The 27,396-nt window shown below is 53.9% G+C and overlaps 1 protein-coding gene across 2 annotated transcripts in view; it reads left to right on the forward strand.

Annotated features, from left to right (window-relative positions):
* PREX1 (phosphatidylinositol-3,4,5-trisphosphate dependent Rac exchange factor 1) overlaps positions 1–27,396 on the forward strand; it is a 195,116-nt gene that overhangs the window by 143,672 nt on the left and 24,048 nt on the right. For both annotated transcript variants that reach the window (XM_060079493.1, XM_060079494.1), the window contains 14 exons: positions 989–1,089; positions 1,624–1,727; positions 1,921–1,970; positions 4,222–4,297; positions 9,943–10,015; positions 14,611–14,753; positions 16,494–16,586; positions 17,651–17,799; positions 19,501–19,586; positions 21,377–21,513; positions 22,208–22,319; positions 25,818–26,005; positions 26,296–26,457; positions 27,143–27,353. In XM_060079493.1, the coding sequence (XP_059935476.1) occupies positions 989–1,089; positions 1,624–1,727; positions 1,921–1,970; positions 4,222–4,297; positions 9,943–10,015; positions 14,611–14,753; positions 16,494–16,586; positions 17,651–17,799; positions 19,501–19,586; positions 21,377–21,513; positions 22,208–22,319; positions 25,818–26,005; positions 26,296–26,457; positions 27,143–27,353 (1,685 nt within the window). The remainder of the gene's footprint in view (positions 1–988; positions 1,090–1,623; positions 1,728–1,920; positions 1,971–4,221; positions 4,298–9,942; positions 10,016–14,610; positions 14,754–16,493; positions 16,587–17,650; positions 17,800–19,500; positions 19,587–21,376; positions 21,514–22,207; positions 22,320–25,817; positions 26,006–26,295; positions 26,458–27,142; positions 27,354–27,396) is intronic.

A 27,396-nucleotide genomic window follows, 5' to 3' on the forward strand; every position in this document is an offset into this window, starting at 1 on the left:
CTCCAGTGATCAGTGCTAAAAAGGAAGTAAAACGGAAAGATGGGGATGGTTTGTGCGGGTGTGGGGTGTCTTGATGAGGTGGTCAGGGAAGGCTTCTCCGAGGAGGTGATATTTGAGCTGAGACCTAAAAATGAAAGAGAAAGACTGTGTGAAGAGCTGGGGAAGGGTGTTTCTAGGCAGTGGGAACAGCAAGTGCAAAGGCCCTGAGGCAGGCAGAGGTCTGGCAGTTTTTTTAAGCAGGGGAAGATGGTGGGTGAGGCTAAAGCAGAATAAGTGAAAGGTATAGGAGATGAGGAGGGGGCACTTCATGTCAGGGCCTTGTCATCATGTGGGCAGAGTTTGGATGTTTTTCTGAGAGTAACCAGGAAGCCCGCCGGAGGGTTTTAAGTGGGAGAATGATATGACTTGATCACCCTTAGCTCTTCTGACTCTCCACAATCATCTTTCTGGGTCCTTATTTCTTCCTGCTTATTGGTTTCTTCATTCCTTCTCTCTTCATCCAGCCAGCCAGCCATAATCCATCTCCCCACTCATCTATCCAGTACTCTCTCCACTTATCACCCACCCATCTGTTCCCCTCCCCACCCACCTACCCACTAATTTTCCCAGCCACCTAGTCATTTATCTGTCTGATCATCCAGTCATCTGCTCACTTTTCATTCATTTATCCACTCATGTGTCCATCCTCTCTTTGTCTCTCTCATCCATCCTCCCGTCCGTCCGTCCATCCATCCATCCATCCATCCATCCAGTGAGCCTGAGGCGGGGCCTGGGGTCTGCTCACACCCGCCTCTCTGCCATTGGTCTTAGGGAAAAGAATCTGGCCTCAGCACGACCCCCAGGCCTGTGGTGTCCTAAGCTCTGCTTTCCTGTGGGCAGTTCTGGCTGTCACTCCTGGGAGTTGGGGAGGGACAGGCCAGTTCAGTGCTGGCCCCTGTGGTCTCAGGACTGGGGAGGTCCTCTCAACCGCATGTTATGTTCCTGGCAGTGAGTTTGTTGCCTGGCTCCTGGAAATTGGCGAAATCAGCAAGACGGAAGAAGGCGTGAACCTGGGCCAAGCCTTGCTGGAGAATGGTATTATCCACCACGGTGAGTGCGGGCTAGGCCTGGGGGGCCGAGCAGTAGGACCAGGTCAGACCTCAACAGTGCTGTGCTTCCACTAACTCAGAGGCCATTTCTACACTTCTGTGTGGCCACCTGTTCCTTCATGATTTGAAGGAAGAGCCTACAGGATCGGCTAATGGATCCAAAGTGGGGAGTGAGAGAGAGAAGCACTAGGGGCAACTCGGGGCCGTTGTGTAGAGATGGGTCCATAAATCTTGACAGTGGGGTCTCACACCCCAGCCTGCTTCGTGATCTAGCTCCAGGGAGATGCTGGGCAGGTGGGCCTCAGGGCAGACTGGAGCGGGCATTTCTGGGCCTCTCATGAGACTGGCAGATGCCCCAGCCCCCAGCTGTGGGTCTCAGCAGGGCCCTGGTAGCAGGAGGACCTGGAGTGTGTGCAGGGGCTTTGGTGAAATTGCACTTGGCATGGAGCCTGGTCGAGTGGAGGGTGAGGATGGTGGGCGTGGGTCAGGAGGGGCCGAGGGGGCCCCCAGCCTCACCAGCCCTGGGTCCCTCCAGTCTCTGACAAGCACCAGTTCAAGAACGAGCAGGTGATGTACCGCTTCCGCTACGACGACGGTACCTACAAGGCCCGGAGTGAACTGGAGGACATCATGTCCAAGGTGGGAACCCCTCCACCCTGACCCCATGATCTTGACCCCACAGTCACCACGGAGCAGGCCTCTGCCCCAGTGGCCTGTTCTCCACTGCCCTCACCAGTCTCCCCTCTCCCCCCACCCTCTCTCCCAGCAGCCTGGATTTGGAGGCCCCTGAAGGATGTGGCCTGATCCCAGACTCCCGTTTTTTCTCTTTCAGGGTGTGAGGCTTTACTGCCGACTTCACAGCCTCTACACCCCTGTGATCAAGTAAGTTACTCTCTCCAAGCTTCAGTTTCACCTCTGTCTCTTCTCAGCTGTGTGGCCTTGGGCCAATAACTTAACCTCTCTGAGCCTCAGTCTCCTTCTCCATCAAATGGGGCTAATAACTGTATCTACCCTGTAGGTTTGTCATGAGGGTCAAATGCGTTAATTTGTGGGAAACACTGCATTGTGGTGGTGAAAGGTGTTAGTTCTGGATCTCAACCTGCTAGTCAGCAGCTATGTGCTCTTGGGCAGTTATTTAACCTGCTGGGGCCTCAACTTTTCCCTCTGTGGAATGGGGATAATAATAAGATACACCTCAGGGCCTTTGCACTTGCTGTTTCCTCTGCCTGGGGTGTTCTTCCCCTACATATTTGCTTCCTTACTTACTTCAAATGTCTCCAAGTCAGAGGGGCCCTCCCTGACCATGTGTCTAAAACATCACCATGTGGAACAAGCTACCCTCCTTACTTCACTTTGGTTTTCTTCTTGAAGCTTGTCAGTAGCTGACATGGTTTTCTTCTTGAAGCTTGTCAGTAGCTGACATACTATATATTTATTTCTTAGTCTGTATACTGTCTGTACCCCAGGGAATTGTACACTGACCAAGGGCAGGGAATTTGCTTACTGCTGTGTCCCCAGACCCTTGACAACACCTAGAGCAGTGCTGGCCAGTAGAACTTCCCGCACTGATAGAGATGCTCTGTGCCTGTGCTGTCCAATACAGTAGCCACTAGTCACATGTGGGTTTCACACTCTTGAGACTGAAGAGTGTAATCTTAACTCTGATTTAACATTAATTGGTTGAAAAACCGCCATGTACTGGAGAATGCAGTCCAGGGCAAAGGAGCCCTCAGTAAATGTTTGTTGAGTGATGGTTGAAAGGTAATTAACTTCTTTTGCCTCAGTTTCTGCATCTGTGAAATGGGCATAAGAATAGCTCACACCCCTTGGCTGGTCATGAAGATTGAATTTGACTGGTGCCTGGCACACAGTGAAGGCTCTATCAGTGCCAGTGATTGGTGGTTGTCTTTACCGTGAAGCTTGTGGCTGTGGATGAAGGGACAGGGAGGGTGACCTGGTCCTTACCATCTGCAGAGGCCTCTGCCCTCTGTCTTGACAGCTCTTGTCACCTCTCAGGAGCGGAGAGGAAGGGTCTTTTCCCAGCATTCGCTGGAGGCCAGGCCCAGGGAGCCCCTTTCACCTCCAGACCTGCCCCGTTGGCTCCTCCCCTGCTGCCTTTGTGCAGGCCCAGAAGGCAGGCGGGGCCGTCCCGGTCCAGCCTTGGCCCTTGCAGGAGAGGCCTCTCTATCAGCCCCCAGAGGAGGAAGTGGCTGGGCTGGCAGCGGGTCCCCAGTTACCGCACACGTGACCCGCTGGGCTCCTCAGTTCCTGAAAGCCTGAGAAGAACTCCACAACCGGCCTTTCTCAGCCCCGAGAGGGGCTGGCCGCAGAAACTCACTTTTGTCAGCTTCAAAGGCTGAGAGATTGTTGCAGTTTGGCGGCAAGGTCCGCACAACCCTTTGTGCCAAGACTTGGCAGGAATTAGATGCTACGACAGGTCAAAGCAAAGAACCAGGACCGTCACAGTCCCCTGCCTTCTGCTCTGTCCTGATTGCCCACAGCAGCCCACGGAGAAGCATTTCCGTGTCGGTATAGTTTTGTTACCTTTAGACACATGAACGTTAACAGCAAAACAAAAGAAAAAAGGAAAGAACTGGAAGTTTTTCTCATTACTCAGAGTAAATCAGGGTTCTGCAGGCTCAGCGTTTTTGACGTTTTGGTCTGGATAATTGTTTGGGGGCTGTTCTGGGCAGTTTTGAACGTTTAACAGCATCCTGGTGTCTATCTGCTGGTTGCTGGCAGTACCTCTGCACTCCACCCCCCAGCCCAGTCAGGGCAGCCAAAAATGTCACTAGACACAGCCAAGTGTTCCTTGGGGGGCATAGCCATCCCTGCTTGAGAACCCCAGGCTGGGGAAAGCTTCCAGAGCCTTCGAGCCACCTCCTCCTGCCCCTTGACGCTGTTGGTGAGGATGGGGTCCTGGGTTGGAACAGACCTGCCCTCAGTGACACTGTGAGTGAGGTGTGGCATCAGGGCTGGACTCCCTGCCTGGTGCTCTCCCCGGCCCCCCTGCCTCTGACCCATGGCTGGAGAGCCTAGAAATCCTCGGACCCCGAGCTCTTTGAGTAGGGACATTGGGACTGTTTCCCCTCCCTCCTCCCTGATCCGCTCACGGCCTGCTTCCTCTCCACAGGGACCGCGATTACCACCTGAAGACGTACAAGTCGGTGCTGCCCGGGAGCAAGCTGGTGGACTGGCTGCTGGCCCAGGTGAGAGCCCCTCCGAGCAAGTGTGACCCGTCGTCCCCCTCTGCTGGGAAGGGGTCACGGATGGGTCCTGGGGTTTTGGCGCGGTGGGTTTTCCCTTCGTTCACAGTGATGGGAAGGCGGGTGCGGGGGGGAGAAGTTGAGCGTTCTCCTTGGCCGTGGGGAGGCGCTGCCTTTGGGGTGCCCACTGTACTCTCCAGTGGAGTGGAGGAGGTGGGCAGGGGAGGGGCAGGCTTTGCACACCTGCTGCTCGGGAGGCGTCTCTACCGCAGATCTCTGTTCCTGGTCAGCTCCTGGGTGGTATTTACAAGGAGGGGGCACAAGAGAGTGTAGAAAAATCCAACAAGAGGGCTCAGGGGCTCATCCCTTTTTTCCTCCTAACACCTGCTGTGTATAAGGCACTGTTTTAGGTTCTGGGGGGACAGCAGTGGACAAGACAGACAACGCTCCTGCCCTCGTGGATGTTAAATTCCGGTGAGGGGTAGGAGAGGCATTTAATAAACAAGGAAAAATAGTAAAATACTTTGTTAGCTTTTGCCAACTCGGTGGGAGCTACGGGCGGGAGTCGACCTTTCACGTGGGTGGGTGGGGATGTGGTTGTTCACAGGGGGCAGAGAAGGTGGTGTTTTGAGCAGGGACATTTGAATAGAGACCGGAGGGAGGTGGGGAACGAGCCAGGGGGCCGTCTGGGGCCGGAGCTTTCTCTGAGTGGACAGCAGCTCGGAGGCTCTGAGTCGGGTGAGCTTGGAGGGTCTGGGGGTGGGGAGAGGCCAGTGTGGCTGGAATGGCATGAGCGAGAGGGAGGGTGATGGGGAAACTGGTGGGCAGCCAGCCCCAAGGGGCCTTGTGAACTCTTGGGAGGATTTGGGCCACTGCAGGGCTCTGAGCACAGATGGGACAGCATCTGACTTCGGTGGGATAAGATGCTCGGGCTGTCGGGGGACGAGGTTGGCAATCGGGAGACCAGCAAGGAGGTGGCTTCAGAGCTGCAGGTGGGGACCGTGGTGGCTGAGAACTGGGTGGCCGCGGGGGAGGGGGAGGAGTGGTCAGGTTTGGGATTTTTTGAAGGTGGACCTAACAGGGTCTGCTGTTGAATGGACGGGGTGGGCGGCAGTGGTGAGAGACACAGGAGTCTTGAATGACTGCAAGGCCCTTGGCTGAGCTGGGGAGGCTCAGGAGTGCGCCCTGGAGCACCCCGGCGAGGAGGAGAACCGGCCAGAGCAACGGCCTCTGTTGGTTTCTCTTTATGATCGGTGTTGGGCACGGCAGGGGCCTGCTTGTGCCCGGTGCTGTCAGATTAGCTGTGATCCTGGCCGAAGGCCCCCTGGAGTAGCCTGAGTCATTGTCAGTTGGTCCAGTCGCAGTGGAGGCAGGGGGCGGACGGTGGAGTGAAGGTTGCAGCTGACCCTCTGTCCACTTCAGCAGGCCTCGCATGGCTTGGCCTGGTCTGGGGACACAGGGAAGCTAATCGGAGTTGACGTAGGATGGCTTCCATGAGATGGACCGAACGACAGCTGGCATCTGACTCTGGGTCAGGGAAAGGGGGGGACGGTGTGCCTGTGGGTCTGTCTGTGGGGGAGAGGTTGGTGATGAGGATGTGACCTTGAAGACTGCTTACAGCAAGTCTTGATCTCAAGAATCATCCCCACCTTCACTTTAGCAGGAAAGTCAAGAAGAAAACATATAATTGTGTAGTTCAGCAGGGTTATTTTGCTTTGAACACATCTTCATTTCTAACTCTAGGTCATTCTGCTCCTTGAAATAAAATGTTGATTGAAACCCCTTAGATCAGCTCGAAATACTTTTGGCTGCACATACTAGGAAACCTGACTTACACAGGCAAGACATTTTTCTTTCACATAATAAGAAATCTAAATTACACAGTAAAGGCATTTTTTGCTCATATAACTAGGCGTCCAGAGTTCATGGTCCTAGAGCTCAACAATGCCATTTATACCCATGCTCTTTCCATCTTCTTGTTCCGCCATCTTGCCAGCTGCCTCATTGTCATAAAACAGCTGCCACAGCTCCAACTATCACATCTATGTAGACCTATGGCCAAAGGCAGGCAGCAGGGGCAGTTGGAAAGAGCTTTCTCACTATGTTTATTAGGAGAGGAAACTTCCCCCAGTCCCCTCCCTTGCCCAGTGGTCTTCCCCTTAGGTTGCATGGCCAGGTGGGTCCCTCATGTACCCCTAAACCACTCCCTGGGGAAAACAATAAGGATTGCTGAGAGTGCCTTAGAATTCCTCAGAATTCATCCCTTGAGGCTGGGGGAAGGGCTCCCTACCAACTACTCAGATGAATGAGAGTTCTTTTAGCTCAGAGGATAAGGAGGGTATTAGTCCTTTGATTGACAAGCTATGTACTGTATCACTTCTGATCTTCTGTGTGTATTATCTCATTTAATCTTCATAAAACAGTTGTTATCCCCATTGTACTGATGAGGAAACTGAGGCTCAGGTTATGTAACTTGCCTCAGGACACACAGAAACGAGGTACTCCTATAAGATTGTGGGGGGGGGCCTTCATGATGCCTTGGTAGTCAATAATAATAGAAATTGTAATAATAATCCTCTGTATTGACTATAGCTTGTACTGTGGGGTCTGAGTGGGGAACACCACTGAGAGGTGGCAGAGGCCTTGGGAAGTCAAGGGAAAATCTGGGGATAAAAAGTACAAATGAGGAAATGAAAGTCAGAGAGGTTAAGGAATTGCCCACGGTCACGGCTTGGCCAAACAGGGGTTTGAACCCGGGGGATCCAGCTCCAGAGTTTGCTCTCCTCGCCTCTCTGCTCATGGTTTTTTGGTCTGTGCTGCCTGGGCTCCAGGATGCCCTAGGCTATGGCCGTCAAAAGGAGAGCGGGGGTCGGTGGGCTGGGGCAGGAGAGAGCAGGGACAGGCCAGGATCCAGGTGCGGGAGGGCTCATATCTGCTGGCTCCTGTGCCGGCTCCGCCGACATGTGCCCTGAGCGCCCGCTCCGCTGACCCCCATGCTCAGGCAGATGGCAGTGCTGACGGCGGTGGGGTTTCTGGCACCCGGGGTGGGGTGGCAAGGCTGGGGTGGGTCATCAGGCAAAGGGCCAGGCCAACAGCTCAAGGCACCAGCAGAGGAAACAAAAGATAAACAAGGACAGGACAGGAGCCCTGGCCGTAATGCTGGGTAACTGTCCTCCCCTCTTGGAGCCTCAGTTTCCCTATTTGTAACTTGGAGGGAAGGTCCGGCTGTAAAAGGATTCCATTCTCATGCTGTAAACTTGGGCAAGTGCCAAGCCTATCTGTGCCTCCATTTCTTCATCTGTCAGATGGGGTTAATAAGAGCGATTGCCTCTGGGTTGACCGTCTAGGCAGTTAGGAGGAGCTGACATGGGCACTGAGACCTGAAAAGCCAGGGCAGGGCATTCCAGGGGGAGGAAGGAGTAGGTGCGAAGGCCCTGAGGTGGGGTCGCATGTCGTGTGTGGAAGGAGCAGCAAGGAGGCCGTTGTGGATGGAGCCCCCAGTGAGGGGGGCTGGTGGGTGAGTGGGGGATGAAGGGGAAGTGTGCTGCTGAGGTTGATTGCACAGGGCTGTGTGTGCCCGTGCCTTCCTCTGGGAGGGGAGAAAATGGGGGCTGGATGACTTTCGGTTTCCCCACGGCTGGCAGGATGTGGGGTGGGGGCTTGCTTTTCAGGCGGTGGACACATCCAGGGTTAGCGTATTTCACTCTTGACCAGAGAATCCCTGTGCTGTTCTCACTTTGGGAGCCACCACATGGGTCACCCCAGGGCCCTTTGGAGAGAAGAGGCCAGGACGGGCTGGGATGGGCTGGGAGCCCAGGTTGTGAGAGCTTCGGAAAGCTAGGTGGGCTCCAGATGCCTGCCCGGGCCCCCTGGGCTGCAGAGCTGGGCCTGCCCGCCTCCTGGGCCCCTCACAGCTGGGGGCGGCTGCTCCGGATGCGGCCTCTTGCATGGCTGGCTGCTATGCTGGCAGGGCTATGAGTGTGCTGGCTCTCCAGCCGCTGGCCTGCAGTCCCACAGGACAGATTTGTCATCTCTGAGTCAGCCTGGGGCAGCTAGAGCAGCTGAGGCCAGTGGCTCCCCCAGGCTCTGCTCTGGGACCTTGGCAGGCTGAGGCCTGCAGCTCTGAATTCATTTTTCCTGTAGCTGAGGAATTCCCTCCCTGGCCCCTCCACTGCTGGCAGGGGCCTGGGAGGGGATACACCAACAGTGGAGGCTCCTGGCCTGGCTCTGTCGGGCCAGTGCCTCTTGGAATAACTTCTCACTTGGGCAGTATTTTAAACGAGAGGCCGGCTGAGCGGAGCGAAGCTCATTGACCTGGCTACAGACTAATGCATGAGTTAGTCCCTGCTGACAATGTCTTTATTCAATCAGCAAGTATGTACTGAGCACCTACTGCATGCCAGGCTCTGTTCTAAGCACTTAGGATTCAGCAGGGAACACAATAGATCAAAGGCCTTTTCCTTAAAGAGCTGACGTTCTCACTCACCCTGCTTTTGCCGGCCATGTTATTTTCTGTACTCTAAGCTTTGCACCTCTGGACCTTTGTCCGTGCTGTTTCCTTTGCCTGTCACTTCCCCCACGTACACACACAACTCACATACTTTGCCTGGATATACTGAGATTATTTGGGTTGCAAGAAACAGAAACAGTATCTGGTTAACTTAAGGAAAGTAAAAAAGAGAAGATGACTTATTGAGAAGGCCATGGAGCACCCACAGAGTCAGGGGGAGACCCAGGAGCCAGGTCCTAGGAGGAACTGGCACCAGGAGACTTCCAGCTTCTCGGGAGCAGACGCGGAGGGGCACCGGCTCCAGGGCACACTCTCTGGGAGAATCGGCACCAGCTGTCCCCTGACCTTGGGTTCCTCTGCTCAGGGAGGAGCCAGGTCAGTTAGGAGTTGAACTTGATTTCTAGTATCAGAGAGTCAACTACTGAGGCTGGAACAAATTAGGGGTTTATTTTTCTTTGGTATGAGAGAAGCCCGGAGGTTGGTGGTCCAGAGCTGCTGGTACAATCTCATGATATCTTTGAAGACCACCCCTGCTCTTTCTTTTTACTCTGCCATCCTTAGTATGTTTCTATTTTTGAGGTCACATTGTGCTCTAGGATGACTGCAGGAGCTCCAGCCATCACACCTTTGTTCCAGGCAGGAGGAAGAGAAAGGAAGAACCGGGGACAAAGAGTGTTTTGCCAGAGCTCCCTATCAGTGGTTTCTGCTTATATCTCATTGGCCACCTCTAGCTGTAAAGGAGGCTGGGATCTGTGGTTGTCTAGGTAGATGAATTGCTGTCTGTAAGAGTGAGGGTTTCAGTACTAGGGCGGGATGGGGCCGGGGAGGGTTGTCGCTGGGCAACCAGCAGTGTCTGCCACATAAAATCGCCATTTCTCGTTTGTGGTGTTTATGGCATGGTACAGCATGCATTTCTCACATGTAAATAATTAACATGCAATTAAATACTTTTCTTGTTTGGGGTTTATTAATAACAATCACAGACATGGTTGGGGGATACCACAGTAAACAAGACAGACACACATCCCTGCCCTCGTGGAGTCTCCGTTCCCGGTGGTGGTGGGCTTTTCCCCAGCCTGGCTCAGCCCCTTGGCTCAGCGGGTCCACCTAACACCCTCTGCTTCTTGTTCTGTTCCAGGGCGATTGCCAGACACGCGAGGAGGCGGTGGCGCTTGGCGTGGGCCTGTGTAACAACGGCTTCATGCACCACGGTAATCCGCCCCTTCCCCTTCAGCCCAGCCTCCCCAGGGTGGGGTGGGGGTCCTGCCCTGGAACAGAAGAGCTGGCAGGGACCCTGGTCCCTGGTGCATTTTACGGCGGGGGGAAACTGAGGCCCAGAGAGAGCAAGTGGTGGGCTGGCGGCTGCCCAGCGTGCCCGTGGGTGAGCCCGGGCTGGATGCCGGGTGGGCCTGTGCTGCAGCTCGTGGATTGCACCCTTCCCCACCCCACCCGCCCCGTTCTGCACTGATGGGGACATCACTTCAGGTGGCCAGTGGGGACCTAGGTGGCTGGTAAAGATTGGCTGCAAAACACAGACCGGATGTGAGGTCAAATCCATGGGCTTCCTAAGCCCTTCCTCCCTCATGGGATGTGGCCTCCCAGGGTGGGCAGTGAGGGTGGACGACGCGGACCTGGCCCATGAGCTTCCGGGGAGGAGAGGAGAGGAGAGGAGAGGGGTCCGTGGGGACAGAGGATGGGCGGGTTGTGAGCATGAGAGAAGGGAGGCCAGGCGGGGCCTCGCCCCTCAGACGCCTCACCCCTCCCCGCACAGGGAGAAGCACCTAAGAGGGGAGAGAGGCAGACGGTCGGAGATGGTCCTGGGGCAGGAAGCTGGGGAGAGGGAGGGAGAAAATGCTTCCACTGACGCCATTGTCAGTTAACACAGAAGTGATACTCTGCGTGCCCGGCCTCCTCCTAAGAACTCTCCATGTAGCAATGAGTTTGGTCCTTGGGACGATCGATCCTTTGATGTTGGTATGAATGTCTGTAAACGAGGAATGGAAGCTCAGGCAGCTGGGACACTTGCTCAAGGTCACCTGACAAGGAGGGGCTGGGATGTGAACCCAGGCAGGCTGGCGTCGCAGGCCACATGTCAACCACTGAGCTCTGTGGCCTGTCCTTGTGGCCCCGCCCTGGGGGAGCCCCGAGGCTCCCACCCTTTGGGGACGAGTGGACTTTGAACCTCCACTGGGGAGCCTTTCTCCTGTTTCCAGAACACTCCCCAGGGCCTTGTCACTTGCAGTTTCTCTCGCCCGGGTGTCCCTCCTTCCCTGCCTCACCCCCTCACTTATTCAGTGTTTCTGCTCAATTCGTGCCTCCCCAGCGAGGTCACCTGGCCACCTGCTAGGATGGCTCCTCTCTTTCCTCACCCCCTGGACCAGCTCAGATTCACTTTTCTTCCTGGAGCTGCTCTGTCGCTGTGAGGCTGATTCCACACCTCCCCTCCGTCTTTGCTCATCCTGCTGTCTTCCAGAGGCTGCCTTCTGCGTGCAGGCACCGTGCTAGGCTCTGGGGACCGGGGTGAGCAAGATGGATGCAAGTCTTGCCCTCGTGTGCCTGTACGCGCGTGTGTGCGTGTGTGAATCACACGACAGTAAATAAGTACATTTTCTGGACTATTATGAGCATGTGAGGAGGACTTTGGCTCTTACTCCAGTGAGGTGGGCGTCCCGGGAGGGTTCGGAGCAGGGGAAGGACGTGCCTGACTGGGCTTCTTACAGGTGCCCTCTGGCTGCCTGCGGACAGTGTCTGTGAGGGTGAGGGCGGAAGCAGGGAGGCCGGGGAGAAGGCGGCTGTCATCGTCCAGAGGAGGGACCACGCTGCCTGGATGCATGTGGTGGCAGCGGAGGCCTGAGACTCGGGAAGGGCTTCTGGTCATTCCTCCTCCCAGCACCTGCTCTGTGCTCCAGCTCAGGGGTTGGCAAACTGTGTCTGCAGAGGGTCAGACAGTAAATATCTTAGTCCTTGTGGGCCACACGGTCTCTGTCACAGCCCAGCTCTGCCCCCTGTAGCCTAAAAGCAGCTGCAGGGGGATGTGTAAACAAGTGGGTGTGGCTCTGAGCCAGTAAAACTTCATTTAGAAAAACAAGTTTTCTACCCCTGGTCTAGCTGCTGGATTTACTCTCCCTTCAGCAGGGAGAGAGAGGCGCCCCTGGGGTGACAGGTCATCGGATTTGCCCCCTGCCTCGTGGCCGGCAGGCCCGGTTTTGGGCCTGACTTGGCGGACTGCCGGCAAAGCCCTGCTCCTCCCCGGCCCCAGTTTCCCCATCTTTCCCCTTCCCATCTGAGCTCAACGTGGCCACGGCTCTGTGGGGTTGGGACTCACTCTGGGTCAGGGCGGGAGCCCGGCAGCCTCGGTCATTCCCGAAAGCCGCTCTGTTCCCTGCGGGGGGCCCTCGCAGCTCCATCCCCCGCCTCCCGTCAGCTGAGCAGAGCCTCTCATTTGTGGGTGAGAGTAATTAGGGGTCCACCCCAGCTACTATTTTGGGAAGGCAGCCGGCTGAGGACGTCGTGGAGGGGGTGATCCCGGGCAACAGCAACACCCTCAGGGTCGCTCAGGGAGAGAAATTGCAGGGCGCGGTCCTCGCTCCCTTGTTCCTGCCACGAACTCAAAAATAGGCTGAAAGAGGAAAGGGCCAGATGCTAGGGTTGTGGCCGCTGCAGAATGCAGGTTAGGGTGCAGGGTGGAGCGTGGGGCGGGGCCTGTGTGGCGCCTCCCGTGGTGTCGGACCCGAGCTCCCGGGCCTCTGAGGTGTCCCCGGGGAGGGACCCAGAGGCCAGCGGTCCAGTGCCTTAGGCACAAGGAAACTGAGGCTCACCATTTAATCCTCGCAGCCATCCTGGGAAGTTGGTGCCGTTATTATCCCCACAGATGAGGAACCTGAGGCTCAGAGAGGCTAAACGGCCGTGAAGTTGGGAAGGGCCGGGCAGGGATTTGAACGTCGATCTGTGCCCGTCTCATGAAGCCTGGCCAGTGGCCTCGACTGGAAGTTGGGAGTGGTTGGCTCTCACCTGGCTGAGCTCCCGGACTCCGGGATTCCAGATGTTTCCCCACATATTTCAGCCGAGACACGAGACACAACACGGTGCTTCCTCTTCCCACTCCCTGAGTCTTTTAGCCTCGTGTTTACAGTGGAGGGGAAGCCAGCCGGCCTCCTGGGGCCTGGCTCCCAGCTCTGGGGAAAGCAGCAATTTGTGTGTCTGTTGTCTCCAAGGAGGTAATAGAGGTGGCCTGAGCACGATGCTCACAAACAGCTAGCTGTCCCGGGAAAGGAAGGAGACAGGAAGGAAGGGCTCCTGATGCTTTTCATGTCACCAGAGGTCTTCTGAGATGGCGGGGACATCGCGAAGCTAAGGCAGCTGCTTGTCCTTCTTTCAGGGGCCTGCTGACTTCAGATGACTGCCTCGATTTCTCCCCTTTATTTAATTTGTCCTCGCCCCATCTATCAGGCCAGGCTGGGCAGTATGGTGAAGAGGAGGAGCCTGGGCTCTGTGACCTTGGGCAGTTTATTTAGCTCCTCTGGGCTTCAGTCTTCCTATCTTTAAAAGGGGTGCAGCAGGTCCTTCTTTGTCTGCGGAGTAAGTGAACTTAAGCCTGTATCCCCGGCGTGCCCTGCACGAGAAGGTCTTTAGTTAAATTGTAATCCACAGGGACCACATCACATGCTGATTGTTACTGGTTCTTTTTATTCATTTTCCTGCCTTGTCTTAGAACAGAGGTCAGAAGAGTTTTTCTGTAAAGGCCCAGATAGTAAATATTTTAGATTTTGTGGACCATACAGTCTCTTGCAATTATTTAATTCTGTCATTGTGGCCCCAAAGCATCCCCAGACAAAATGTAAATAAATGGGTGTGGCTGTGTCCCAATAAAACTATTTATAAAAAGCAGGAGTGGGCCACATTTGACCCACAGGGACTGAGTGTGTTAGTCCCTGGTCTAAAGGGTTTCACTGTGGTCTCTTTCTGCTTATCAGTGAGGGTGAGTTCCTTTTCATACAATTGCTGCCCGCTTAGATTTTCCCATATGTTAATTGCCCATTCATATCCTTTGCCCTTTTATCTATGAGTTTCCCAGCTTTCTCTGGTTGATTTGTTGGAGTTTCCTATATATTCTAGGTATTTATTCTTTGTTGGTTTTAGACAGTACAATTAGTTTTGAATCTGCGGCCTGCCTATGGCCTTCCTACTGAATGGAAGTCCTTAATTTTATCATAGTGCTTTTTGGGGGGTCTTGTATATGAACTCCTTTTCTGCTCTAGGACAGAGATATTCTCCTGCATTTTGTTTGGTGAGCTTTAGCTTTTCTGTTCCTATTTAGGTCTTTAATCCAAGAGGAGTTTATTGTTATATATGGTATGAAGTAGGGATCTGGTTTTATTTTTTTTTTCCCATGAGTCAGTTTTCCCTGTACCATCTGTGGAATACTCCACGTGATCGTTCAGCATCCATCACATGCTGAGTTCCCGTAAACACAGTGTCCTCTTATGTGATTGCTGTTCTCTTCTGCTGGCTTTTAATCTGCTTCTGTTGTGGTTCCACACAGGTTTTGTTACCATGGCTTTGTAATATGCCTTTATAGCAGGTGGGGCGAGTTCAGATTTTTCAAGGGAAGTCAGAAAGCCAGGCTTTTATGTTGAATATCCTAATATGTTAGTATTGGCACAGGATTTTACTTAATAGAGCACCGTGCTGGCCAAACCAAACTTGTCCAGGGGCTGGTTCCGGCCCGTGGCTGCCAGTTGGCAGATGCTCCTGAAAGCTTCCCGTGTGAGCCTGACCTTGTGCTTGCATGTCTGTGGGTTCCCAGTGCTGGAGAAGAGCGAGTTCAAGGATGAGTCCCAGTACTTCCGTTTCCACGCAGACGAGGAGATGGAGGGAACCAGCAGCAAGAACAAACAGCTTCGCAGCGACTTCAAGCTGGTGGAGAACATTCTGGCCAAGCGCCTGCTGGTAGGAGCAGAGATGTGCTGCTGCATCTCCTTCCCAGACCCGTCTGCAGCCCCGGGAACTGGAGGCTGGAGAAGTTGAGGTTATGGCTGGAGAAGTTGAGGTCAACTTGGAATACCCAAGAGTATGGGGGATTCTAGGTGGTGGCTGGCAACACTGCCCAGAGGCCAGGTTGCTTTACTGGACAGACTACCCTCTTGACAGATGAGATTGGGCTTGCTGGGCTCCTTTTCTTTTCCTTCCCATCTCCCCTTGTCTGCCCCACACCCCAGCCTAGCCTTGTGCAGGGAGGAGGGCCTCCTGGGTCCTGCAGGACTCCTCCTTCACACGAAAACCTTGTATCTTCTGGGCTGTCACCCTGTCCTTGTTCAGTTGCCGTAAATAGCCTTGCAGTTAAGGTAGAACATTTACCAGCCTGTTCAGATATTTTACTAGCCCAGCCCACCAAATCCTGCTTCTCTCCCACTGGTGAGCAGCGGCCTCCATCTTAAGACCTGGCCCACAGCAGGCAACCAGGAGAGAGGCTTGGAGAGGTTAGGTCTCCTGTCATTGCCAGAGTTGAGGCTGAAGTTCACCTGATGAGAAGACAGCTCCATTAACTTCTTTCCTGTAGTACTTATGGGGGCTGCTGTTCCAATTCCCATTTATTGCACAACAAAGCCCTCCAGTGCTCCCCATCACACTTAGGATAAATCCAGTCTCTCACCATGGCCTTCAAGACTCATTATGCCTCTCCAGCTTCTCATTATGCCTCTCCAGCTTCATCTCCTGTGCTCTCCCCTTCCTCATCCCACCCACCCCAGACACTCCAGCCACCCTGATCTTCTTTCTCATCCTCCAGTACCTTGGAGCCTGACTCAGGGCCTTTGCACATGCTGTGCCCTCTGCCTGAAGCACTTTTCTCCACCCTTTATAAACTTCTGTTCCTCACTTCATTCAGGTCTCAGCTGAGATATCCCCTTCTCTGGCCCCACTGCCATACCACTTCCTGTCCCTTTAAGTCATTTGTTTTAATTCAAACTACATACACTCCCTGCACCACATTCTATAGTTCTTTATTTGTTTGTAGTCTGTCTCCCCCAGTAGATAGTCAGCTGCACGAGGGCAGGAACCGTCTGTCTTGTTCAGTGCTGTTTCTGGAACAGTAAAGTACCTGGACCATATAATAGGCAGCAGCTCAGCACATATTTATTGAACGAATAAACGCATTTCCCTGTATCCTCACCACCACTGACGCCCCCGAACCCACCAACCTGCCTGTCATCCTGTGATGGGGAGGGATGGCTCCTCCCTAAACTCCCTTCCTGTCCCCAAGTTCTTGGTGGCTGGATACCTTTGGATCTATTTTATTCATTAAGTCAGTAAGTTGTTATTGAGCACCTACTGTATGCCAGCAGATGGGGGGACAGTGGTACATAAATAAGGAGGCTCTGTCCTCAGGTTGGGGAGAGGAAGGTGAGACAGGCAATGAAAAGTAAACAAATACGTGTGGTCAGCAACAGGCTGAAGCACAAGCCCAGTGGCGGGTCTTCACGTGACAGGTACATATTGAGCATCTTCTGCGTCCTGGGTGCTGCTAGCATTTAAATCCATCCTGCCGCACCCCACCCCCCAGTCTGTACCCTGAGTAGATCTGGGGCATGAAGAGCTGGCAGGATCACGGTTCTCACCATGGGGGCCAAGGTGGGGCTGGCTCCAGGCCCCCCTCCCTGCCTCACCATCTCTCCTGCCTCGGACCCTCAGATCCTGCCCCAGGAGGACGACTATGGCTTCGACATCGAGGAGAAGAACAAGGCCGTGGTGGTGAAGTCGGTCCAGAGGGGCTCGCTGGCGGAGGTGAGGCCGCTCAGAGGGGCCACCCTGGCTCGGGCTGGGTGCGGATGGGAAAGTGGGTCATCTCTCCTCGTTTCTTGAGGCAGGCTAGCTCAGAAAGCCCTGGGATGTCAGTGGTCCCTCCTTGTTCATTGCCCTCGTGGGGAAACTGAGGGTGGGGTGGTCTTGTCTGCAGAATCCATGGCTTGGGGCTGCCCTCCCAGCATGTGCCACCAGGTCCCCCTGCTGGCCGTACGGGGTGGTGCATGAAAACGACCCGAGGGTCTGAATCAGCTCCGATCATGGAAAAAATATCTGGGGTTGCTGTGACATGGATACAAGGTCTGGAGGAGGACAGCCAAGGATTCAGCCCCGGGTCCTCTCAGCTGTTCCCAGGGGGTGTGCAGGTGGGTGGGAGAGAGGCACCTGCCGCTTCGTCCAGGTGCTCTGGTTGCTTCCTCGTAGCGATTAGCAATGTGTACGGCTGCAAGTAGCCACATGCTGGCCTCACAGTGGCAGGAACCGTGGGGCTTCATTTTTCTAATAACATAAGCAGTGAGAAGGAGGTGGTTGTGCCTTGGTTCGGGGTCGATGTCTCTTTGACTTTCCTGGCCAAGCCCTCGTGGTCACAAGGTGGCCGCCCCAGGTCCATGCCTCGTGTCCTCTCACAGCTGGGTGGGAAGCACGGGCGGACTGACAGCTCCTCCTCAGGGGAAAAACGTCTTTCCCGTTAGCGCCCCCTGTAGGCCTCCCTCCATAGCTCGTTGGCCAGAACGGGTCTCCCCAGCGCCCTAGCTGCTTACCACAGAGGGGAGCGGGGTTGCCCCGGGGGCCTCCCGCTGGTTGTACTTGGTGCCTGGTGCTGGCTCTGCGTTGCCTGAACGCATTCAAGACCAATGAGAAACTAACAGAGTTAGAATATGTCAAAGGTAAACAAAAGGCACACTCTAGGAAGGTTTTTGCAGTTGTTAGAATAAAGTAATAAAGGATTTGTAAAAAAAAAAAAAAAAGCCTCCTTAGTGAGGAGGAGAAGGGAGGGGAGGGGCCAGTTACCTGGTGTGCTTGTCTCCTGCTCCACCCCCGCCCAGATGGCCGGCCTGCAGGTGGGGAGGAAGATCTACTCCGTCAACGAGGACCTGGTGTTCCTGCGGCCCTTCGCAGAGGTGGAGTCCATCCTCAGCCAGTCCTTCTGTTCCCGCCGCCCGCTGCGTCTCCTGGTAGCCACCAAGGCCAAAGAGTGAGTGTCCCCCCCGGGTGGGGTGTCTGGTGACCTTCCTCTCAGGCTTAGGAGTTGCCCGAGTTCTAGAGGTGTTGGTGGGGGCCCCAAGCCGTCCCGATTCCCCGTGGTTCGGGTTCCTTCTGCAGGCACGTGACACAGTGCTGCTGCCTTTGTTCAGTTGACAGATGTTTGAGCGCCTGCTGTGTGCCCATTGGTGTTTCAGGCTCTGAGGATGCAGCCCGTCTGGATAGATTCACTTCTACCCTCATAGATCTCAGTCTGTTTGGAGGGTAGAGCAGGAGACAGACAAAAAACAAAGCAGAAAAGTAAGAGACATACATACTGAGCCAGGTAGTTCAGGTAGTCGTGAGTGTGGACCAATAGATAAAGCTGGGACAGGAGATGGGCTGTGGGGAGGGGTGGTGGTCAGGGAGATGCCACTGAGAACTGAGGTGAAGACCTGAAGGAGGTAAGGGAGCGAGTCAAGGGGACTTCTGGAGGAGGAGGGTTCCAGGCAGAGGAAACAGCGAGTGCAAAGGTCCTGGGGTGGAACTGTGGCTGGTGTGTTTGAAGAACAATGCGGAAGCTGATGGGGCTGGAAGAGAGTGAATGAGAAAGAGGGGTGGGCAGTGAGGTCAGCCAGGCCCCATAGGGCCTGTGCCCACGGTAAGGAGCGTGGAGCTACTGGAAGGTTCTGAGCAGAGGGGTGGCATGATCTGATGTAGGTTCTGCCAGAATCTCTCTGGCTGCAGGTGGAGACTAGATTGTCAGGGGCAGAGGTGGAAGCAGGGGGAGTGGTAAGGAGGCTGGTGGCCCAGCCCCGCGTGGCAATGGTGGGGTGGTAAGAAGTGGTCGGGTACCAGACACAGGTACAGGGAGAAGCATTTTCTATTTTATAACCTGTGGATTTGGTTTTCACTTCTCCCTTCTATTTAAGGCAGATGCTCCTGGTTTTCTATTGATGAGAGCGATGGAAAGTTTTAAATAGGATTATTTCAGTAAAAAGACGTGTCAATTTAGAGAAAATGATTGATAGTTTGGTTGGTATGTAGAAGTGGCAGAAATCACCAAGGTGGAACGTTCCTGCTTCAAGTTCCAGAAATACCTGGGGTTTGAGAACAGGCTCTCAAGACGGCTTTATCTGGCGGGCGGGGACGATCCAAGGCCCAATGTAGGGGGCACGCCCTTGGTAGGGAAGCCCCTGGATTAATGATACCTGCTGTATGACCCTGGAAAGGTGTTGCCCACTCTGCCCTGGTGACCCATCGCAGAATGGCCAACACCTGGGTTTTCAAATCATGCTCTCTGGGGGACACATGGGCATTTTTCTAGAGTCAGCACCAAGATGTGCTGGGTCGCTTGTCAGTCTCCCAAATCTGTGATTATTGAATAAAATGTTCACTGGCCAAGGTGCTGGTCTGGTTGGCACGAGGCCTCCTCTCACCAAGAGAATGATGGAGAAAGGGGTGGGGGGTGAGTGGGAATTTCTGTGCATGGACTGAATCTCCAAGGGTGGGCCAGCTAGTTCTGATCAATCAAAGATCCTGCTGCCGTGGGCTTTGGTTAGACGAGGTTTCTCTATACATTTGGACAGCGCGGTGCTGCTGCTATGTGGGGTTTGATTTCCCAAAAGCCTCGGGGGCAGGGGCTCCCAGGGTGACCCCCTGGGCTGTCAGGAGTGGTACTGCTTTACCTTATGGCTGCTTTTGCTTGGTGCAGGATCATCAAAGTCCCCGATCGTCCAGAGGCTCTGTGCTTCCAGATCCGTGGAGCTGCCCCGCCGTATGTCTATGCTGTGGGGAGAGGTGAGCGGGAGCCTAAGAGGTGGAGAGGGGAGCTTTGGGAGATGGGTCTGTGTGTGTGTGGAAGGAGTTCAGAGGCCCCCAAACCATTACCTCCAGGCCTGTGCTTCTTAGTGCACCATTAGCACTTACCTTCTTTGCTTGAAGCCAAGGCTTGCAAACGCTTATGGAGGGCGGTCAGGCAGTTACAAATGGACAACTAAAATGAAGGCACTAGGGAGTGGTGAGGACTGTGGCAAAGTGAGAAAAATACATGTTCACTCGAAAAGGGGCAGTTTTTCTTCAGCGGAAGCTCTTATTGCCAGGCAGGAATGTGGACCTCCTCCTGCCAGATTTGATTTTTTTAAAGAAACCAGAAATAGGAATTTGACCACACTTCTGTGGCCAGATAGATCCAGGCCGTAGGCCAGCAGTTTGAGACCTCTGATTTCTTATTGCCTTCTCCTTGTGTGCTGTTTAAGAGGTTACTCTGTCCAGGAGATGAAACCAAATTGACCTGAGATACGGGATTCCCAGCCCTCTTTGCATCTGAGGGCCCCGTTTTTAAAGTTTAAACATTCATTGCCCACTCTTGTGGTCATAGTTGTACTTTTAATATGTATTGATCGAAAATGCACGTCACGATAGAAAGCTCCTGAGAATTTGTTAATATCTTTAAGTCGGTTTTAATGTTATTTATCCCTAAAGCAGTGGTTCTCAGCTGGGGGCAGTTTCACTCTCCAGAGACATCTGACAATGTCTGGAGACATCTTTGATGGTTATAACTTGGGGTGCAGGTGCTACTGGCATCTCGTGGGTAGAGACCAGGGATGCTGCTGAACCTCCTACAGTGCCCAGGACAGTCCCCACAGCAGAGGATTATGCAGCCTGGAATGTCAGTAGTGTTGAGGTGAGAAACCCTGCCTTAGCGCAGAATAGGTGTTTCTAGGCAAAAATAGTAAGACAGCTGATATTTCTTGAGTCCTTACTAAGAGCCAGGCACGGGGCTAAATGTTTAACATGTTTCAACTCACTGAATCTCTCAAGAACCCTATGAGTAGATAGATATTATTAGTGTCTTCGTTTTACAGATAAGGCAGCCAAGGCACAGAGAGGTTATGGAACTTGCCTGAGGTCACACAGTTGGTCAGTGACAGAGCCAGAATTTGAACCCGGGCTCCTGGGGTCCAGGCCTGTACTTGTCCCCATCACACCATGCAGGCCTGATTTTTTTCCTGTGTACAAAGCTTGACATTCACTTGCATTTCTAGACCCTTCATATTAACCACACAAAACCCTGGGGTCCAAGCCCTGCAGTTTGGGAGTTGTGGTATAGCTGAGAAAACATGCCCTTAGAGTCTGGTAGACCTGGGTTCGAAACCTGCCTTATCCTAGGCACGTGACCTTGAGAGAGTCACTTTGCCTCTCTGAGCCTCTGTCTCCCTGTCTGCAAAATGGGGCTGATCCTGGCCCCAGTATCGTGGGTTGTAGTGGGACTTTAAAGGAGATGAAGCTCTAGAGTGAAGCGTTTCTGGATTCAAGTCCATCCTCCCTTGCTGCGTGACCTTGGACTAGCTGCTACTTCTCTGAACCTCAGTCTCTTCTTCTGCAAAATGGGAACGCCAGTCCCTGTCCTGCCCACTGGCATGGGGTGGAGAGTGGTTGCAGGGTGCGGGGGATGGAGGTGGCGTTTGGGGGAGTTGGGGTGGTGGGTGGGACGGGGGACAGGTTCATCTGGTTACTTGCTCTTGCCTGGCACTGCCCCGGGCTCTCTTCGCCTGGCATCCAGCCTCGAGCCCTCTTGTCCCCCTTAGGCTCTGAGGCTGTGGCCGCAGGCCTCTGTGCTGGCCAGTGCATCCTGAAGGTCAATGGCAACAACGTGATGAACGATGGAGCCCCAGAGGTCCTGGAGCACTTCCAGGCTTTCCGGAGCCACCGAGAAGAGGCCCTGGTGAGCCACCCGGCAGCTAAGGGGATCAGGGAAGCCCTGCTCATTGGGGTAGGGGCTGAGGACCACGTTCCCTTCTCTGGGGAAAAGCCTGAAGGCACCACAGTGTTTTGGGTGGGGTGGGGCTGCCTACCTGGCAGGGCTGAGCTGGGCTTGGGCTCTAGGACCTCTCTGCTTCCTAAACCTCATGGCCTCAGTTTTCACAACTGTGAAATGGGTGTGGTAAGACCCTCTTTTCTTACCACATGGGCACGTTGGGCAAATAGTCACGTCAGCGGTAAAAAATTGATGTTATACTTGGGTTGGGGACCAGAGTTTTGTGGAGGGTGATCCTAATTCATTGGTTCATTTAATAAGTGTTTATTGAGCACCTGCTGTGTGCCTGGCATGTTTCGAGGCCCTGGGGCCACGGGAGAGACAAGGTTTCTGCTCCCATGGAGCTGATGTACATTTCCTAAGGCTCCTCCTTCCTGGCTTCTGTGTGGAGCATAGACTATAGACAGTGAGGGCTGAGTGTGACTGCAGGTCCCTCAGGAAGGTTCCAGAGTGAAGTCTGGGAGGGCTCTCTGAAGGTGGTGTTGCCGACAGGCTAAAAGCCTGAGCTTGGAATTAGGGAACAGTGTGCACCTCGGCCCCTTCCCTTCCTCCCTGGGCTCCTGGCGTCGTGGCCGCCCCTCTTACTCTGCTCCCTGCACAGGGCCTGTACCAGTGGGTCTACCACACCCACGAGGATGCCCAGGAGGCCCGGGAGGCCCCCAGCGAGGACCCTAGTGGCGAGGGGGCCCGAGAGGAAGACCAGTCCAACTCAGGTAACAGGACAGGTGGGCCGTGTGACGGAGGTGCCAGCAGGGACTGGGTCCTCCTCTGTGTGCACAGTCCTCCCGATCCCGTCCAGTCCATCTCGACGCCATGGGTTCTGTGTTAGTCTCTGACTGCTGCTGTAACAAAGTACCGCAAACCTGGTGGTTTAAAACAACACACATTGGGGGCTTCCCTGGTGGCGCAGTGGTTGAGAGTCCGCCTGCCGACGCAGGGGACGCGGGTTCATGCCCCGGTCCGGGAAGATCCCACATGCCGCGGAGTGGCTGGGCCCGTGAGCCATGGCCGCTGAGCCTGCGCGTCCAGAGCCTGTGCTCCGCAACGGGAGAGGCCACAGCAGTGAGAGGCCCGCGTACTGCAAACAAACAAACAAACAAAAAAACAACACACATTTATTATGTTACAGTTCTGGAGGTCAGGAGTCCGAAGTGAGACTCACCAGGCTATAATCAAGGTGTCAGCAGGGCTGCATTCCTTTCTGTGGCTCTATGGGAGAATCCATTCACTTGCCTGTTTCAGGTTCTAGAAGCTTGGCTCATGGCCCCCTTCCTCCATCTTCAGAGCCAGCAGTGTTGGCCTGTGTCCTTCTCATACTGCCATCTCCCTAATTCTAACTCTCCTGATTCCATCTTCCCCATTTAAGAACCCTTGTGATTACACTGGGTTCACCTGGATCATCTGGAATAATCTTACTGTAGAGTCAGCTGATTAGCAGCCCTATTTCCAGCTGCAACCCCAATTCCTCCTTGCCGGGTAATATAGCGTAGCACAGGGCCCAGGGATGGGATGTGGGTATTTTTTTAGGGGTTGTTATTCTTTTTCTTTTAATATTTTGTTGCAGTTTTTTGTTTTATAAATTTATTTATTTTATTTTTGGCTGCATTGGGTCTTTGTTGCTGCGCGCAGGCTTTCTCTAGTTGCGGCAGGCGGGGGCTACTCTTTGTTGCGGTGCACAGGCTTCTCATTGTGGTGGCTTCTCTTGTTGCGGAGCACGGACTCTAGGCACGCGGGCTTCAGTAGTTGTGGCTCATGGACTCTAGAGTGCAGGATCAGTAGTTGTGGTACATGGACTTAGTTGCTCCACAGCATGTGGGATCTTCCCGGACCAGGGCTCGAACCCATGTCCCCTGCATTGGCAGGCAGATTCTTAACCACTGCGCCACCAGGGAAGCCCCAGGGGCTGTTATTCTGTCCACTGTCAGCTCCCATGTTTTTCTCTCTGCCCAGCCTTAGCCCTGGACCCCCAGACCTGTCATTCTTCCTGACATGCCCGGATGTCTAACAGGCATCATGGCCAAAATTGAACTCCTGACCTTCCTCTGAAGCCTGTTCCTCCCCTCAGGGTCCCCTCTCCATTCTTCCAGATTTGCAGGCCCCAAGCTCAGAGTTCTCCCTGACTGTTCTTTCTCCTGTATCCTGCCACCTTGCTTCCAGCATCCAGGCTCATTGCCTGTACCTTCCCCTTGCAACCAAAATCACCACCTCCATCGCTGCCTGGTCCGAGCCACCATCATTTCTCACCAGGACTACTGTAGTAGCCTGCTCACTCTTCTCCCTGCCCTGCCTTACCTCTCCTCCTGTAGGCTAGTCTCAAAAAGTAGAACAGAACCTTCCAGTGGCTTCCACCCTATGCATATGCAGGGTAAAGACCAAGTCCTTGTCATGGTCTTCCAGGCCCAGCCTTGCTCCCCAGCCTCACCTCTCATCACTTTCCCACTTGCCCTCGCTGCTCCATCCTCTCCAGCCTCTTGTTCTTAAATACCAAATGGACTCCTGCCCCAGGGCCTTTGCACTTGCAGTTCCCTCCTCCTGGAATGCTCTCCCCCTGAGTACTTCTTACCTCATGCTCCTCACCTCACTCAGCTCTCTGCTCAAATGTCACCTCCTCAGAGAGGCCACCTTGAGTGCTGTAATTAAATAAGCCCTTTCTGTCCCTCAGTGTCTCCTTATTCTGTTTTATCTTTCTTCACCATGTGTATTAGTTGACATATATCATACAGTTATTTATTGCTTTTCTCTGTTTCCCCACTAGCGTAAGCTCCCCGAGGGCAGGGATTTTGTTTGTTTTATTCCTTGCTGTATGCTCCGAGCCTTGAACTGTGTCTGGCACATAGTAGGCGCTGAGTGAATACTTGTAGTTTGAATAATAACCCCTCCTCTCCGGTTGCTTTTCTGGACTCTGCCCCGTACTTCTGCTGGGCTGGCGGTGGGGGCAGATGCCATGGGTAGACCAGGGGCTTTGGGTGCCTCTGTGTCCAACAGCTCTGGGCTCCTGGCTGGTGACTTCGGGGTCAAAAAAGAACCAGGGTTTATGGGGTTGGCTGGGGAGCTGTCCCGCACTGCTGAAACACCCACAGCCTGGCAGAGGGGTCCTAAAGGGGACAGGCTGATGGGGAGGGGGGAGAGGCCAGCTGGCAGGTGTGAGCTCAGTTTGTGCCCCTCTGAGAGGAAAGGGCTGTGGGCCTCCTTCCCCAACATGTGGGCGACCCCTGATGATGACCGTAAACCACGCTGAGAGGAGTTGGCAGTTTCTACTCTTCTGTTCAACAAGTAGAAGCACCTACTATGTGCCAGGTTCTGTTCTAGGAGCTGGGGAGACATGAGTGAGCAAGGCAGACAGGGTCCCTGCCCTCAGGACACTGATGTGAGGGGAGCCAGACAGTGAACAAAAGAACAAAAAAACTGACAAGTGGTGACACAGTATGAGGGTGAGGGGAGAAAGAGTGATGGGGTGTGTGTTGAGAGGTCCTCTTTGGAGCAGGTAGGGAGAAAAGCAGTTCACTCCAATAGTGTCTACTTTCTCCTTAGATACATCGCTACCTAGCTGTGTGGCTCTGAGGAGTCACAGCCTCTCTGGGCCCATATTAATCAGGACTGAAACTGAGCTACATAAAAACATTGGCTCAGCAAACTAAAAAGTCTGAGTAGGGTCAGCAAGCTTCAGGTCTGGCTCAATCCAGCACTTTATATAGTGAGGAGGCTCTTTCTTTTTCTCCAGTTCTCAGCTCTGGTCCCTCTGTGTTGGTTTCCCTCTTACATGCTGTTTTTCCCACCTGGTGGCTCTAGTAACTTGGAATCCAGTTGAAAAAGAGAATGTCTCTTTCTCTTTGTAGATCCAACAAAAGTGCCAGACTTTACTCTCATTGACTCAGCTTGGGTCACATGCTCACTCCTGAACCAATCACTATGAATAGAGGAAATCAAACATGCTGATTGGCCAGGCCTTTGCCTCTGGGGGAGGGTGTAGTTGGTGGGGGTCCCTTTTCTGAGCCACACAGACTGAGAAAGGGGCTCAAGGGTAGATTCCTAGAAGGACAATCTTCTAGAACAAGAGGTGAACGATAGCAGGCTGGCAAAAACGAACAGAGCTGCAGCACTTTAGTCCCCCCATCCGTCCAACACAAGCCATCTGCGGTGCTGGGTCAGGAGGCTGGCTTGGTGTGGGGTGGTGCCCCCTCCTCAGGGTTGCCTGTCCCTCTGGCTTCCAGCCTTCCCCCTGCTGTCCCTGGGTCCCCAGCTGAGCCTGCACGAGGACAGCCCTGTGGTCAGCCTGACGGTGGACAACGTGCACCTGGAGCATGGCGTGGTGTACGAGTATGTGAGCACAGCAGGCATCAAGTGCCACGTGCTGGAGAAGATCGTGGAGCCCCGTGGCTGCTTCAGCCTCACTGCCAAGGTCTTGCTGGGTGCTGCCCTGCCCTGGGAGGTGGGGCAGCCTGATTCCCATGTCCTCAGAGTTAGCCTGGAGCCCTGCATCCTAGTTCCTCCCCCTCCACTCGGTAGCTGTGGGGCTTAGGAGACTGACTTGTTATCTCTTAGCCTCAGTTTACTCATCTGCTAAATGGGCCAGTAATAGAGCTGACCTCACACACATATTATGAGGCATATAGTAGTCACCCCAGATAAACCCATTAAGACCCTCCCAGGTGCACAGCGAGTGCTCAGTAGCTGTTAATATTTCTGCAGATCCTTGAGGCCTTTGCCACCGATGACAGTGTCTTTGTGCAGAACTGTGGGCGGCTTATGGCCCTGAGCAACAACATAAGGACCATGTCCCACTATGAGTTCCACAACATCTGTGACACCAAGCTGGAGAGCATCGGCCAGAGGATCGCCTTATACCAGGAGGTGCCTGCACCCTACAGGGTCTCAACTCGGGGTATTTTGGTTGTAAATGTCAAAACCCAACCCAACTTAGCTTAAACAAACAGGAGAATTTATTGGTTTATATTACTGAAGCATCCAGAGGTGAGCTTCAGGCATGGTTGTATCCAGGCACTCAAACAAATATCACACTATTACAAGAACAGGGCCTCTCTCTTTTTCTTGACTTTATTTTTCTGTATTGGCTTTGCTCTCAGGCAGTTCCTTTTCATGTGGTGACAAAATGGCCCCCAATGGCTCTAGCCTTAGCAACCCCAGTAGAAAAGGAACTCGAAGAGAGCTTTTGTTGACTTGGCTTGGGTCCCTTGCCTAGGCCTGTACCAGTCTCTTCAAGGATGGGGAGGTAGCCTTACCTGAACGTCACGGACTGTGGGTCAGGGCGAGATGTTCCTCAAGGACAGCTCAGGTGCAGCTAAAATGGAGAAGTGAACGTGGGTAGGTACTTGGAGGCCTCACGTTTCTCCAGGCCTTCCCTGAAATCTGGGTCCAGTAAAAGGCACTGCAGGGGAATTTACTTTTCCATTTGGAACTATTGACATTTTGTCCAATTTTGGATTGTCTGACCTAGGCCAGGATAAAGTGGGTGCTGGTGGTGGGCCAGAATTTCCAGACCCCTGGATCACGACTCCATGTCCCCTACCTTTCTCAGTTTGCAGCTCAGCTAAAGAGCAGGGTCAGCCCGCCCTTCAAACAAGCACCCCTGGAACCCCATCCGCTGTGTGGCCTGGACTTTTGCCCCACCAATTGCCACGTCAACCTCATGGAAGTGTCCTACCCCAAGACTACTCCCTCGGTTGGCCGGTCCTTCAGCATCCGCTTTGGTCGCAAACCCTCCCTCATCGGCCTTGACCCAGAGCAAGGTAACTGTGTGTGTCTGTCAAAAACTGTGTCCAGATCTCACAC

This window comes from Mesoplodon densirostris, chromosome 16 (assembly GCF_025265405.1).
Source record: "Mesoplodon densirostris isolate mMesDen1 chromosome 16, mMesDen1 primary haplotype, whole genome shotgun sequence".
Taxonomy (NCBI): Eukaryota; Metazoa; Chordata; class Mammalia; order Artiodactyla; family Ziphiidae; genus Mesoplodon; species Mesoplodon densirostris.